This window comes from Caretta caretta, chromosome 10, assembly GCF_965140235.1.
Source record: "Caretta caretta isolate rCarCar2 chromosome 10, rCarCar1.hap1, whole genome shotgun sequence".
In the NCBI taxonomy this organism is placed as follows: domain Eukaryota; kingdom Metazoa; phylum Chordata; order Testudines; family Cheloniidae; genus Caretta; species Caretta caretta.
Window position 1 is genome coordinate 56,156,415 of NC_134215.1, and position 15,870 is coordinate 56,172,284.

Below are 15,870 nucleotides of genomic sequence, written 5' to 3' on the forward strand. Positions count from 1 at the left end.
TTCCTTGTTTATCAAACAACAGATGGGAATTCCTTTCCATAGTTGGCTATGCCTCTCTTTCTTCATTGCCCTTTATCACAAAAAAAAGAACACAGAACAAAAACAAAAGCTTTCAATACAGAATTAAATCATGGAAAGTTTTAAAAAAAATAAATCTTACTATCTACAATTAAGGAATAAGCTTTTTTGCAAGGGGCGGGGATAGAAGGGGGTTCCTAGTGGTTCAGAACACTTTTATAACTACTAAATGCTTGCGGTGGTGGGTAAGGGTGAAATATCATCATCATGATTCTCTGAAAGTGAGAATAACTGCACACAAAAATGAACCATCACAGTAAGGGAAATAGGGGTTTATCCGAACACCACAAATCTCTTCCCCCCACCCGCACCCCCAATTATTTCCTCTTTTCATGAGACAAAGAAGGAATGTTACCACCAAAGGTGACACAATGTTTCTCAAAAGTAAAGGCTAAAGGAAATTAGATTGCAGCCAGTATTTATCTTAGGACTAGTCTATGTTCAGTTTTTGTACCAATGCAATGCTAGAAAAAGTTGGCTGATATAGTTACACTTGCAAACCCGTCTGGGGTATTCACAGCTTGTAAAGTCAAACACTGCTTTCTACCAATTTGGTTAAACTAGGGAAACAACTGAACGTGTACCAGACCTCAGACTATGGATGAAATTTCTTGAACTGTCTAGTTTACTCATTCCGGGTCATCCTCTACAACTCCATGTCCAGATGATTCAGGAAAGTCTCACACAGGAAAAGGTTGTTTGGAAGGTTGGAAGGACTGACTGCAGATCAGGAATAAAACTGCATAAATCCTAGAGTCATTTATTAGAAATGTTGAGATTGTCTATGTATCGTAAGAGGGCACAAAACTTTGGGTTTGCTATGCACTTTTATGTACTTTATATTAAAATAAAGTTTCTTTTGAGACCCCCTTCTGGGACTGCCTATTAGGAAAGCAAAACCATTAGTTTAACTCATAGCTCACCTGATTTCTTTAAGATTTGTATTTTCATAGGCATGTAATCTCTAAACTTATACAATATGAAAGATAGTAATTTAGTGTCTTAGTGCTTCCACCATTGTATCCCGTTCATTTTTATGGGAATATTTTAGTTATTCCCCTTATCTCTCCCCTACATTCCAAATCTTTCTTGTAACTTTGCCTTGAAAAATCTCTCCTCAAAATCGGGACTGAAAAAACAAATTTGTGGGCATTCCTACAATACCATTCTTGATATAGTTTATCACTACAAATAAAATAAAAACTAAGGAATAAAGGAGAGATGATATATCAGTTCTAAATTGAGCAACAGAAAATATGAACTATTATTTTAATGGAAATTAAGATACTGAAGTAAAGAAAAACCTGATAATTTTATTTGAATGTGTGGTATTAACTAGCCCTACTGTTCACAATATTAACAACAGCCATTAATCCTTTCCCCCACAAAATTAAATACAGTAACTTTTTTGAATTGTGGGTCTAATTCAGCAGTGGACAGTCTGGTTATGACTAAACTGCATTCTCTATTCTTTTTACCGCACCTGCTACAGCTGGGAAGTCTGCAACCACATTCCTTCACAAGATTAAATCTGCATGCTAGCATTCTGTCATTGTAGTGCTCTTAGCCAAATAGCAAAAACCATTTTAAATACACCAGCTGCTCAGTCCTAGAAGTTCACTATAAGCTCAAGATCAAAAAAAGGCCCCACACATTTGAATTTTCGTGTTATCATATTTCCCGTTCATTTTGGTTTTTGCCCCCTAAATAAAGCTATACTTTTTATTTTTAATAAAAGTGTGCTAACGATCACATATAGCCACACTCTTCACAAGACTATCCTCAGGCCTAAAATTATATTAGCATGAATAGAGATGTATGAAAAACACCACAGAAAATAACAATTCCAGAAGAAAGGATTTCTTTTTCCTCTCAAGAGGAAACTGCAGGTGATGAAGGCACAGGTCCTGATCCAAACCCCACTGAAGTCAAAGGGAGTCATTTAGATCTACTTCAAACGGACTTTGGATCAGACTCCCTGCACTGAAGGCTCAAATCCTGGCAGGGTAAACTTAGCCCTTTTCATCCATCTGATGTTAGGCTCATGCAGCACCATGAAGATTATTTGGATTAGACCTTAACACCATAACTATCTGCTCTCCATGGACATCAAAGACTGCATTATATTTTTCATATAAGCGGGGATTCTCTCAGGTGTCCTTGGGCAAGGAAGGGCTAAATTCTCCCTGTAGTATATTAGTCACCCAATCACACTTTTAAAAAAAAAAAATCATTTTTAATGTATTCTGAACCTTACAGGTCAGGCAAGAAATGCTTCTCTCTCACTGTTGAAAAACCTGTCTTTTAAAGCAAGAAACAAGGATAATGAACTTTCAACACGGATGAATTTTGTCTATTAGATCATCTCAGTTTCCTTGGTTAAAGGTTCAATTAATTTAGTTTCCTATCCCCATTATTTCCTCCTAGTTTTGTTCAAGAGTTTATTAGCATGATAGCTAACAATATTCAACACTACCATTAATATTCATGTATTTAGTGGACAAACTTGACTGAGCACATTCTTGACAGTTGTTAGGTATTTCCTCCTCTTTGGCACATGATCCAGGCAGAGAGAGACATCTTTTTCCAAATTTGTTTACATGATGTGCTATATACAGGGAAGTAACTTCCCTTTCAAGTTTCACCTGCCTGACATAAATGACCATTGTCTTTTGATTCTCTCATAAACCCATTACATCCATCTTCTGAGACTATTTGTAGCAGCTACCCATCTCCAAATACCTAAATACCTAATGCTAAATACCTAATACTGGAGCCAACTTTGTTTACATTAGAAGCTTACGCACCCATCAGCCAGGAACAGCTTTTTTAAAAAGAGCAGTCTCGTAGCTTTCTGCAAATTAATCAGCATGTGATGGGGCAGCACCTTATAACAGTGTAACAGCTATGGGCTTGGCTACACTTGTGAGTTAGAGCACATTAAAGCAGCTCCGGGAGCCCTAGCTCACTACCTGTCCACACTGGCAAGACACGTAGAGCACTCCAATTCCACGGCTAGAGCACTCCTGGTACTCCACCTCGGCGAGAAAATTAACACTTGGTGCGCCTTGGCTGAAACGCCCAGGCATCAGTGTGAACGAGGTGTTGCATTACTGTGCTCTGATCAGCCTCTGGAAAAGTCCCATAATCCTCTTAAGTCAAGTGGCCACTCTTGTCATTGTTTTGGAATCGCTGAAGGAATGCGGATATGCCCTTTGAAAGCTCCGTTTCCGACAGCTGGCATGCTTATCTGCTCCGAGACAAAGCAAACCATTACTGTGGAATGCTGTGTGTGTGTGTGTGTGTGTGTGTGTGTGTGAGAGAGAAAGAGGAGGGGGGAGAAGGGGTCTGCTGCTGTCTGAACTTACAAGATAGCATGCTGACATGCTCTCAGCCCCACAAAAACCCACTCTCTCCCCCCCACATATACACAACACACGCCCTGTCACACTCCACCCCACCACCCCCCATTTGAAAAGCACATTGCAGCCACTTACATGCTGGGATAGCTACCACAATACACTGCTCTCTGTGGCCATTGCAAGAGCGGCTAATGTGGCCGCACCAGTGCGCTTGCAGCTGTCAGTGTGGACAGACTTCAGCACTTTCCCTCCTGCACTCTACAAAGGCTGGTTTAACTCAAAGCGCTCTACATGTGCAAGTGTAGCCATGCCCTATCTCTGCATTATAGGAGTGCTCATACTGACCTATAGGTCAGATGTCTTCAGCATTCCATTAACTTCCAAGTTGCTTTGGCTTATCACTTCAGAGCAACATAAAATGTGTATGAATAGACGGAGGTTAGACAATGAGATTTTATTTATCTAAAATAAAATTTTGATTAGCAACAATTAGATTTTTTCTTATTTCCTAAATCTACTATGTATGTATCAACTATCAAAGGAAGGACAAAAATCAGCTGTGACTATTCTGAATTCAATTTGCACAGCATACAAGCTACTTCAAAAAATAGTAATATTTAATATATAGTATTTAAATGATCAAGAATAGATAAGGTTTTGTACTTAAATCTAAGGTTTCAAATTCTACTTTTTAAAAATGAGTTTTTATTTAAGGCTAATTAGTTTGAAATGCATGGGGGAGTAGAGGGTAGAAGAGAACAAATTCTAAACAGTTTACCTGATTCATTTTAGAAAAACACCATAAGCCGGGCAATATTTGGTGACCCATACTAAACTTCAGGTTCTGCTTGAAATCATGGCCCTTCTTGCAAACCAGGAATGAAAACAGGGAAAAGATAACAAGTACTGCCATCTACAACACACCTAGCTAACCTAATATGTTAACAGCAAAGCAAGTCAATTAACACCACTCCAAATCTTGCCAAGAAAACTGAAAGCATCCAGGTATTTATAGAATAGTATTTATCTTAAACTCAAATGTGAAGCCACAAGATTAAAAAACCGGTCCTGCATCAGAATTTGACTCTTTACAAATTATTTCAATGCAGTGGCTGCTTCTCTGCTCTTGCATACATGGTGTTTTCCTCATCAGCCCCATTGGAAGGCTCAGGAACAAACATCTGTAGTTGTGCCTCATCACATACAAAACATTCTTGTTCATCTTATTCAACTTATTACATAGAAGTTCACCTCCTGCTTACTTTACACAACTAAGCTGCTTCCTGCCATCTCTGTTCTAGACCACCATTCAAGTTTTCTTTCATCTACCCAACAAAAACAAAAAGAGGGAGGAGGGAATAAGAGGGTAAATATAATGGGGTAAGCAGGAAGCAGCATTTCAAAATGTCGCCCCCACAGAATTTAATCCAGGTATAATACAAATAAACAACCTTTAACAGTCTGAGACAAACCATTATTAAAAAGCTACTTGAAACATTAACCAGTTATTTTTTATATATATATGGTGCCTTGCCTTATTTCCAAACGTCAGTCTGAGCAAGAACGTCGTCATACTCCTAGCTAGTATGATTTATGGTCTTGGTCCCTGTCAGCTTCCTTCCCCACTCTGAACTCTAGGGTACAGATGTGGGGACCTGCATGAAAGACCCCCTAAGATTATTCTTTCCAGCTTAGGTTAAAAACTTCCCCAAGGTACAAACTTTGCCTTGTCCTTGAACCCTATGCTGCCACCACCAAGCGTGTTAAACAAAGAACAGGGAAAGAGCCCACTTGGAGATGTCTTCCCCCAAAATATCCCCTCAACTCCTACACCCCCTTTCCTGGGGAAGGCTTGATAAAAATCCTCACCAATTTGTACAGGTGAACACAGACCCAAACCCTTGGATCTAAAGATCAATGAAAAAGCAATCAGGTTCTTAAAAGAAGAATTTTAATTAAAATAAAAGGTAGAAGAATCACCTCTGTAAAATCAGGATGGTAAATACCTTTCAGGGTAATCAGATTCAAAACATAGAGAATCCCTCTAGGCAAAACCTTAAGTTACAAAAAGACACAAAATCAGGAATATACATTCCATTCAGCACAGCGTATGTTACCAGCCATTAAACAAAAGGAAATCTAACGCATTTCTAGCTAGATTACTTACTAACTTAACAGAGTTTCTGAGACTGCATTCCTGATCTGCTCCCAGCAAAAGCATCACAGACAGACAGACCCTATGTTCCCCCTCCCACCCCAGCTTTGAAAGTATCTTGTCTCCTCATTGGTCATTTTGGTCAGGTGCCAGCAAGGTTATTTTAGCTTCTTAACCCTTTACCGGTGAAAGGCTTTTGCCTCTAGCCAGAAGGGATTTTATAGCACTGTAAACATACAGGTGGTTACCCTTCCCTTTATTTTTTTTGACAGTACCTATTAGTGCTTGAATACACAAAATCTACTGTAGATATATGAACAAATGGGTTAGGATTATGTTTTAAGAGTCATCAATCCAGAACACAAAGTGGTTTAAAAGGATAATTCCAAAATCCTTAGAGACATGGTAGACAGTTACAATATTTGACATAAAAATAGTCATATTCAGCCATGGTGCATATGACTTACTGAATTTGGTCCAGAAATTCTAAGTTACTGTACACATCCTGTCACCTGTATTTCAATGTATCAGTTTTTTTAGTAAAATCTAAGTTCAATGAACAATTTGAGGGAGTTTTTCTACTATATCAGAAGTACAGATTCTACTTTCAACAAACACAAAATCCAATCTTGGAAAAACAACTTCACTATTCCAATGTTTCTTCCTATTACATAGCAAATATATACATTTTCTTGTGAAAGCTACCAGTTGCTTTATAAAAAGATCAGTGTTACTAAAAACTATTTTTAGAAAACACTTTCAGTAAATCCTGTGTTGCCAACATTATATACACACTAGGACAACAGAAACATTGATAAAAAGAAACAAGAATGCCTTGGTATGTTTGCTTTATTGTTGTAGCTATGTTGGTCCCAGGATATTAGAGAAACAAGGTGGTGAGGTAATATCTTTTATTGGACCAATTTCTATTGGTGAAAGAGACAAGTCTTCTAGTTTACACAGAAAAAGAGCTTGTCTCTCTCTCTCTCTAACAGAAGTTGGTCTAACAAAAGATATTCCCTCACCCACCTGGTCTCTTAAGTATTATAGTTTCCTAGAACATGGAAAAAAATATTCCATACTCTGAAAGTTAAAATATTATTTTTATTGGTGCACTGTAAGTTAATGCAATTTCAACAAGAATCTGATGTTATTGCAAGACCTCCTTGCAACTTAAGATCGCATGGGAGCTCAAATAAAAACATTTCTCATTGAAACAGGAATGAAGCCTTTTTTTTTAACCTGAACACTTATCAAGTTACATATATTATGTTACAAGACTTTATTATTCTTTTGGATTAAATCCATCAACTTCACTTTGCATTTCTCTCTCAACTTCACTGCATATCAATATTCCTTTCAGGTTAACAGGCATTTATGCCTCAGACATACTGGGGAATAGTGCTATTTTTAAGAGTATTTGCATGTAATAATATAATCCCCGAGAACGTAATCTGTTTTCTATAAGAACTTTAGAAAATCAGTACTCCTGGAATTGGTTATTACTATTACTTTTACATTATACCACTGATTTCACCACTTACAGATAATGCAGAACGTTCTGTACGTAAAGGGCAAGTGAAGTATTTCTAAGTAAACTAAATTTAAAAAAAAATTGAACAGGGTTTGAGATAATGTCAAGTATTAACACACCATCTATTACACTCGATTAAAACAGATTTAAATTCATGAGTCTGTAAAACTTTAATAGTGTCTGAATGACAAATGTATTCGTAAGACGATAGCAAGAAACTAAGGGAATATGAGCCACTACATTATATAGATTTTTTTTCCTGGCAGAGTATCCTCTCTTTCATTGCTAACAGAACTGATCATTTTAGCATCTGGAAAACTAGCAGAGGGAAGAATTTGCTGTTTGAAACATTCCTTTGGTTGGCTGTTTTAAATAGTTTTCTTCTTAAAATGGTCATCAGCAACAATATATTTTAATGTTCTCTGGAAACATTACTTTTCTTGCCATAATCAAAAGTCTAGTCAAAAAAATCCACACCATGGAAATTTAAAAAAATAAAAATGAAAAATCTAAAATTCCATTGCTTTTAAAAAAGACCCTCTTATCTGTTGGCATTTAAGCTAACATTTTAGTAGCATGCACAAATGCTAGGTCAAGAAATGCCTTTAGACCAAATTAGCTTTCTATAACTATTTTTAACCATGGGTTTCAGAGTAACAGCCGTGTTAGTCTGTATTCGCAAAAAGAAAAGGAGTACTTGTGGCACCTTAGAGACTAACCAATTTATTTGAGCATGAGCATTCGTGAGCTACAGCTCACTTCATCAGATGCATACCGTGATGAAGTGAGCTGTAGCTCACGAAAGCTCATGCTCAAATAAATTGGTTAGTCTCTAAGGTGCCACAAGTACTCCTTTTTCTTTTTGCGGATACAGACTAACACAGCTGCTACTCTGAAACCTGTCTAGCGAGAAAACAGCACAGCTCATTCTACAACACAAGAGTGACCTCAGAGCAACACTGGCATCTTACTATTGTTAACACATTTTTTCAAGATAAAAAGAGGCATTGACTGATTTTAGACAATGAAGGATGTAAACAAGGATTGTTGGTTTTTTTAAATTAGTATTGGTTCATTTTAAAAAAACCATCTCTGACTTTGCATCCCCTAAACGGCCAGTACAACAAATTTCTTCAAAGAACATGTGCCAAGTTTCAATTCAACATTCCTTTTAATAGACAAAGTAACATTAATTCTTGCCAGAAATGAACTAAACATGAAATTAGGCACATGGAGTAGACGATTTCATCTGAAACAAGGCATGTATTAGACTGCATAATCTGATCTTCTTGGATGGCTAATTTCATCAAAATCTGAATATGGGTTAGCTGAAACACTTCTAAATTCTTGAATTGAGACGCAATATAGGCTATTGTTAACCCTGTAACAAAGGAAAAAAGGTGTTTGCACAGCAGTATCGAGAATGTTGCCCACCAATGCAGATGGCCCTCTAAGGCTATGTCTAAACTATGTCTACACTACAGCCTATGCTGGCATAACTCAAGTCGCTCAGGGGTGTGAAAAAACCCCCCACCCTGCTGAGCAACATAAGTTACACCAACATAAACGCTCATGTGCGCAGTGCTATGTTGGTGGGAGACCTTGTCCTGTCAACAGCTTCTGCCACTAACAGAGATGGTTTTATTATTCTATGATTATGCTGATGGGACAGCTCTCTCCTGTCAGCATAAAGCGTCTTCACAAGATGCACTGCAACAGCACAGCTCCACTGCAGCGCTGTATGTATAGACACAGCCTTACAGTTGAAACTTTGTATTTAAGCAGTTACTCATTTCCTGATGTCTTTTTGATAGCAGACAGACATTTGCAGGTGCTCAGCACCTCTGAAACTCAGGCAACTCACCTCTTCAATTGCCATAACGTATCCGCTGTGATCAGTTATTCTGCAATCACTGTTCACATGAGTAAGTCTTGCTCATAGGGTAGTTTCATTAAGTTTAATGGCCTGGTTTGCATTTAAAGATTACTACTGTTAATCAAGATTGCAGGATCAGAATCAAGCTGTGAAAAAAAATATAATTAGAACTTAAAATATTGAGTTGCAGGAATGAAATTCTGATGAGGCTAGTTAAAGTTAGACTTTTATGCCAAACACTTGGGTTTCTACTGTCCATACAAGCAAACATAAGGCAATGGAAAAAACTTAGACATCTATGAAAGTGTTTAAGGACTTGAAGGATTATACATTGATTGCTTTTTATTCTCTCTCTCACACACACAATCCAACTTGAGGATTCCATACCAATTGTCTTCCCAAAAGTACAGCCTTCTAGAGCAGGGGAGGCCAAACTTACTGACCCCCTGCAATCTTCTCAAGCCAAAAAAAATATTAAGGAATATAATTTTACTTGGAGGGTGATAAAACAAAGCCAATACATCCCCCCTCCCAATCCTCCCCACACACACTTCTTTCTTCCCCATTCCACCACAAAAAAGGAAGTGATATACTGATAAGGACTACAAATAAGGTTTAAAAAAAAATACCCAACATCCACTAGCTCAGTGATTAAATCTACCTGTCACAGAGAAAAATACATGTGCCACCATGCCCATACACCCATCCCATACCCATCGACACAAATAAAGCAGGTGGGTATTTTTATATTTATTTACTTTCTATTGAATACATTTTACGCTTACTTCATGTGTCTTGTTTTTCCTACGTCTCCTTTCTCTTATCAGCTTTACTCCACTTTTCTTTCCCATGATAGTTTCACTTTTCCTCTTCAGAATATATTGTTTCCCCTTTATCTTCTTTCTCCTTCTCTACATTCCATTCTCTCAAAGACATGCTGCTATCCCTATACCACCAGCATTCATGGGCAACTGAAAAGCTCCAACCCAAAGCTCCACAGCAAAGAAGAAGCTGGGATTCCACGCCGGTATATTATCCCAAGTTTCTGCACAGGGCTCCTTCCTTCAGATCAGAAAATTTCTAAGAAACAAGCATAACTTATCTAAAAAAGTCACGCGAAATGGCAAGCGGGCAGGGGGCGAGACAGCAGTGTGGGTGTGGGATATCTGTCATCACGCTGAGCATGGGGATGGGATTTGCGCCTGTGTGTCATCTTCTTGCATCATCACACTGGCCATATGAATGGGGTTTGCCTATATGTCATCACGCTGGAATGCGGATGGGGCATAGTACAAGAAAAAGCACAGAGAAAAAGCAACCCCAGAATTCCAGCAGAAAACACTCACCCAATCTTTAAAGGATAAGCCTAAACATCACCAAAATCAGACATCTAAAATAACATGAATGTATTCACTACAGTGAATTAGTGATTTCATATTGTTGTGTGTCTTGGAATTTGTTCAACAAGCAACTCTTGTTGTACTTAAACCCAGATACTATCCTAATTTACTGCAATATTAGTTGCTCGTTAGTCTCTGGCTTGCTGAGTGACCTTGGGCAAGACACTACAGCGTTGTGTGCCTGAGTTTCCTTATCTGTAAATTAAGAATAATGATACTGACTTCCTTTGAGATCTTCTGATGAAAAGCACTATATAAGAATTAGGTATTTTTAATTATTATTATAGTTCTCATTTATTTTTCTACAGTCTTCTTTAGTTATAGTAAACTTAGGTGTTAACTTTAATGAAAAGCAGGCAATTAATTTTTAGGCAAAACTATGATTTAAGTTGATTATATCCTTTTAGGATTGGCACCAAATGTTAAGTTGTGTAAACTGATTTTTTTTAAGTGACTACTTTTTCCACGCTTTTTGAAAAAAACACTGCAGGTGTTTTTGTTTGTTTTTTAATGCAAATTCAGGCAGTGTTCCAAGCGCAAACATTGCACCATTAAAAGTTTGAAAATGAAACCAACCGCAAAAGTGAAAGTGACATCAAGATCAAACAGCACAGATGGTTAAAACTAAACTAATTTTAAAATGTTCTCTATTTTAGTTATTTAAGAGGTTATTCATTTCCTTTACCTATGCTACTAACAATATTTTTAAAATGACTGTGTCCTTTTAGCCACAAGATAATCCTCCTTCTCATGTTTTACAATTAAGTAATATGAAGAGTATTAAATCAAATTCACTTGAGATAGTTCTATGAATTTAATTTCTTCATATGTAGAAGAGAAAAAAAAAGACAAGAAGGATGTTGCTGTGCCATTGAAATGTGGCTATATCAATTTCAAGGCTGAAATATAAAGACCAAGCTTTCAACTATTTAACACTTGCAAATAGAAAATACTTAAAGTGAACATAATGGAAAGGTGAAAGGGGAGAGGGTTTACAAGAACTTAATGATTACCTGTTCTGTTCATTCCCTCTGAGGCACCTGGCATTGGCCACTATCGGAAGACAAGATACTGGGCTAGATGGACCTTTGGTCTGACCCAGTATGGCCATTCTTATGTACACTCTTTCTACCGTTCAGATTGAAGTATGGGCTGAAGGTATTCTTCAATAAAGTTTTAAAGTGGTGTTTTATCACAAATTTTTGCAATAGCTGTGTTCCATATTGCCACCCCTTGTAGCATACACAAGTGCAAGGATCTGGACACAAGAGCAGCACTGCTGTATCCCAGGCACTTCTGACCCAGAGATTAAACGTTTCACCCATCCCTAGGAAGGAGATCACTTGATTAGAACCTACAGCAGTGGTCTTACTGGTAGCTCCAAAATGCATCTTGTTCCTTCAAAAAGCTCCATATCATGTGTTAACAAAGGAGAACAGATGGGAGAGAAGGAGACCAGGAATACTGGTCTATGCATCACCGAGTGATTATAGAAGTGGTGACAAATAAAGTGGGGGGATAGCTCCCTTTGATGGACACCCAGCCAGCCAATTAGCTGTAAAAACCCTGTTGGTAGCTGTTCTTTACTTGCTTTACCTGTAAAGGGTTAAAAAGTCCTCCAGGTAAAGTAAAAAAAAAGTCGGCAGCCGACCAAAAGAGCCAATGGGAAGGCTAGAACTTTTTAAAATGGGAAAAGAAACTTTCCCTTTGTCTGTTGTTCTCTGGGCTGGAGGGATAGAGCAGCCATGCTATAAGCAGCTTTAAGCCAGGTATGATCATACCTAGAACTACTTATCTGAACTCCGAATGTGTAGATTAGAATGTTTAGGTAGATGCGATCAGGTTTATTTCTTGCTATTTTTTAAGGCTTGTGGATCTCCTCTGTGCTAACCCCTGTTGCTTTTGTTTGCTTGTAACCTTTAAGCTGAAACTCCAAGAAAGCTGTTTTGGGTGCTTAATTTTCGTTTCTTTTAAGATCTAGCAAAAAACCTGAGTTCCAGAAGTATTTTTTCCCTTTTGTTTTTAATAAAATTTACCTTTTTTAAATACAGGATTGGATTTTTGGTGTCCTAAGAGGTTTGTGCATGTTATTTGATTAGCTGATAGAAAACAAAGGAAATTAGCTGTGGCTTTCTCAGCTTTTCGGTGGGGTGAAAGGGCTTGAGGGTACCCCACAGGGAAGAATTCCCAAGTGCTCCTTCCTGGGTTCAAAGGGGTTTTTTTGCATTTGGGTGATTGCAACGTTTACCAAGCCAAGGTCAGAGAAAAGCTGTAACCTTGGAAGTTTAATACAAGCCTGGAGTGGCAAGTATTAATTTTCAGAATCCTCACAAGCCCCTACCTTCTGCACTCAGAGTGAGCATTCAGCCCTGACAGAAGCTATCAGGCACTTTCTCTTCTACCCTCTTAATGGGGAGACCGTTACTGGAACCTTATCAGCACCACATAAAATTGGTACTCCTGAGGGAATTCTGCAGCAAAAGATTAAAAGTTCTGCGCACAATATTTTAAAATTCTGCACAATTCTGCAAATGTTGTCAATAAATAAATGTGGCTCCAGCATGGCAGTGGGGACCATAGGCCACTAGCTGCCTTGAGATGGGAGATCACTCTGAAGCCCACACCTTCCCCGGTACAGGGATTCGACTGTGAGGCTGCATCCGACCCTGATGCAGTGCAAGGGCTGGGCCCGTCCCAGAAACACCTGGGGGCCCCACCCCTCTGCACCATGTGTGGATGGGCAGGCTCGGCCAGCAGGATCCAAGTGTGGAGGGGCTTAGTGTGGGGCAAGAGGTTTCTGTGTGGGGCAATCTGGGTTCGGGCGGCTCAGTGGGAGATCTGGATGGACAGGAGCTCATTGGGGGGATCCAGGTGCAGGAACAATGGGACTCTGCAGGGGATCCAGGTGAAGCTGGTTGGGGCCCAGCAAAGGCGGTCTGACTGAGGGGAGATGGGGCTCAGTGGTGGGGGGCCTGGGTGTGAGGCTTGATGGGGTGGGAGTCTGGGTGCAGCTGGTTGGGGCTCAGTGGGGTGGGGGGTCCAGGTGGAGGGGGGTATTGCTTGTCAGGGCAAGGTTTGATGGACCTGCTTAATGGGGGAGCCCCAGCTGCTGCCAAGGGGACACTGCATGCCGGGCTCCCGCTTCTCTCCCCCCACCCCGTGATTCCCCTTTCCCCTTCCCCTATCCCTCTCCCCATCTCATCCGCCTCCCCAAATGCCCCATCCCTCTTCCCTCACTCCACCCCCCTTCCTTCCACCCTGCCTCTTCCCTTCACCCCCTCAACCCCACCTTCCCTCATTTCCCCCGCCCCACCTTGGGCACTCACTGTTGTACTGACAACATGAAGGATCCCAGCACCCAGAAGGGGAGCGTGACTGGCACTAGGACCCAGGAGATAGCATCCAGCTGCAAAGTCAGCAGAACCAAGACGCAGCCTCCTGATTCAGCTGGGCAGCTCTGTGCTTGCAGAAATGGGGGGCGGGGAAGAGCAGTGGCACGTAAGCCCATATGCCTCACTTCTCAATCATCTCCCAAGAACTGCACCCCTGGTCGTCCCTCTCACCCAGTGTGACTTCCCTGCCATTTTCTGCAGGGGGAGGGGGGGCTCAGAGCCATATACCATAACATTTTGGGTACAAAAATACATTTTCAGTATCAGAATGGACATGTTCAACCTTACAACAACTTGGTATTTCATCTGTTTGATTCAATAAGATTTCAAGATATCACTTTTAAGATTTATACAGGCAACAACATTTGATGTTCATTATCACAATATACAAACAGAGTTAACAGAATTGACATGCTCTCAGTACAATACTCTTCCAGTACAATATTTGCCTGAAGAACATTTTTGGAAGTGAGATTACTTGTATTTTTATGCAGCAGCTTTCCTGACACAAAGATGTTCTAATCAGCAATTAGAACAAATATCTTACTGAGTTTATTTTCCTTCTATAAAAGTAAAACCAACTAGTCACAGCCCTAGTTTTAGACTTTGTTAGTACTACCATAATCTTTTTCCTGCATATTGAACAGGAAACACACTGCAGTGTACACTCTCTAACAACAATATACAGAATGTGGATCATTTCCAATCACATGACTTATGGCTCTTTGTTGTGCCTTTAAATAATTTTGCTTCACAGCACAATTGTTACTGAAAATGCAGCTGAACTTTTATTAGAATACTACAGTTGCCAAAAGTATACTAGACAGAAGACAAACAGTCGGAGATTTGTGGTTTTTAAAAAGAACTTTAAAAGGTAACTTACCAAAGATATTTACTTCAACTTAAAAGGTTGAAAAAGTAACAAAAGTTTTCAACGCAAGTTAAAAGGACATTATCAAATCTGAAATCTGTTTTTCTTTATAGTCAAAAGGTGTTTAAAATAGGACTGGGTATGACAGACATTCTCAAGTCCCCGACAGTTTTTGTGATTTTTACAAATCTATTTTCTACATATGTCTCTCCCCCTTGTTTGTCTGTAAGGTTCTTTACATATTGCAACAACAGAGGATTCTTCTGACACTACAGGAAGTGTGCTCTCAAATCCACAAGTAAAATGGAAAAAGCCTATAGAAATTTCTGCTCCTCACTCCAATCTTTCACTTACATTTACTAATATTCGGTGGTATTTGTAACATTAGCTAAAGAATTCATACAAGAATTTATTGTAAGTTGATAGTACCCTTTAAAGGCTTGCATGCAAGTTTCCAAGAGGAAACAAATATATGGGTGTTGAAAGTCAGGTTTTGGAATGGAACAGTGACTTATATTTACAGTTTCAGAGTAGCAGCCGTGTTAGTCTGTATCCATAAAAAGAAGATTTGTTAGTCTCTAAGGTGCCACAAGTACTCCTTTTCTTTTTATATTTACAGTAAGTGCGATGTCATCCCCTCAGGCAGAGAAACCAGAAAGTGTGCAGCTTGGATTCCTCAGGATCATCTAAAAAGGGTAATGATTATTGCAAGTTTTGTTAAACACAGCACTAATTCCATTTTAAGCAGCTTTTTGGGGGGGGCTGGGAGGGAAGGATATTAAATATGGGCTTAAAGGGTAGAAAGTAAAACATACTGGAAATCAAATTATTACAGAAGACTCAATTACCACCCTGTGTTTTTACACACAGGGGCTTGTTCTCATCAATTTGTTCTTGGAAAATACCCTTTTTTGTGAAACTCGGGGGGGGGGGGCTACAGCACATATGAAATTAGCAAAAAGAAAAGGAGCACTTGTGGCACCTTAGATTAGTCTCTAAGGTGCCACAAGTGCTCCTTTTCTTTTTGCGAATATAGACTAACACGGCTGTTACTCTGAAACATGAAATTAGCAGTGATGAAAGACGCCAGCTTGAAAGTCCTCTATTTAATTACCATAAAGGTATATCAAAAGGCAACAGCATCATAACTTTAGTGGCAGCCACAGAACTGAGACTATTTAATGCCAGCAGTGTTGGTTGTT

General features: G+C 39.1%; 1 protein-coding gene across 10 annotated transcripts in view; it reads right to left on the minus strand.

Moving 5' to 3' along the window:
- Positions 1-15,870, minus strand: part of TJP1 (tight junction protein 1) — a 308,680-nt gene that overhangs the window by 132,928 nt on the left and 159,882 nt on the right. Inside the window, exon 1 of one of the 10 annotated variants that reach the window (XM_075133038.1) lies at positions 8,994-9,125. The exons of the other annotated variants lie outside the window; for them this stretch is intronic. Coding sequence (XP_074989139.1) covers positions 8,994-9,008 — 15 coding nt within the window. The 5' untranslated portion in view covers positions 9,009-9,125. Of the gene's footprint in view, positions 1-8,993; positions 9,126-15,870 lie in introns of those variants that run through there. 10 annotated transcript variants of the gene reach the window in all.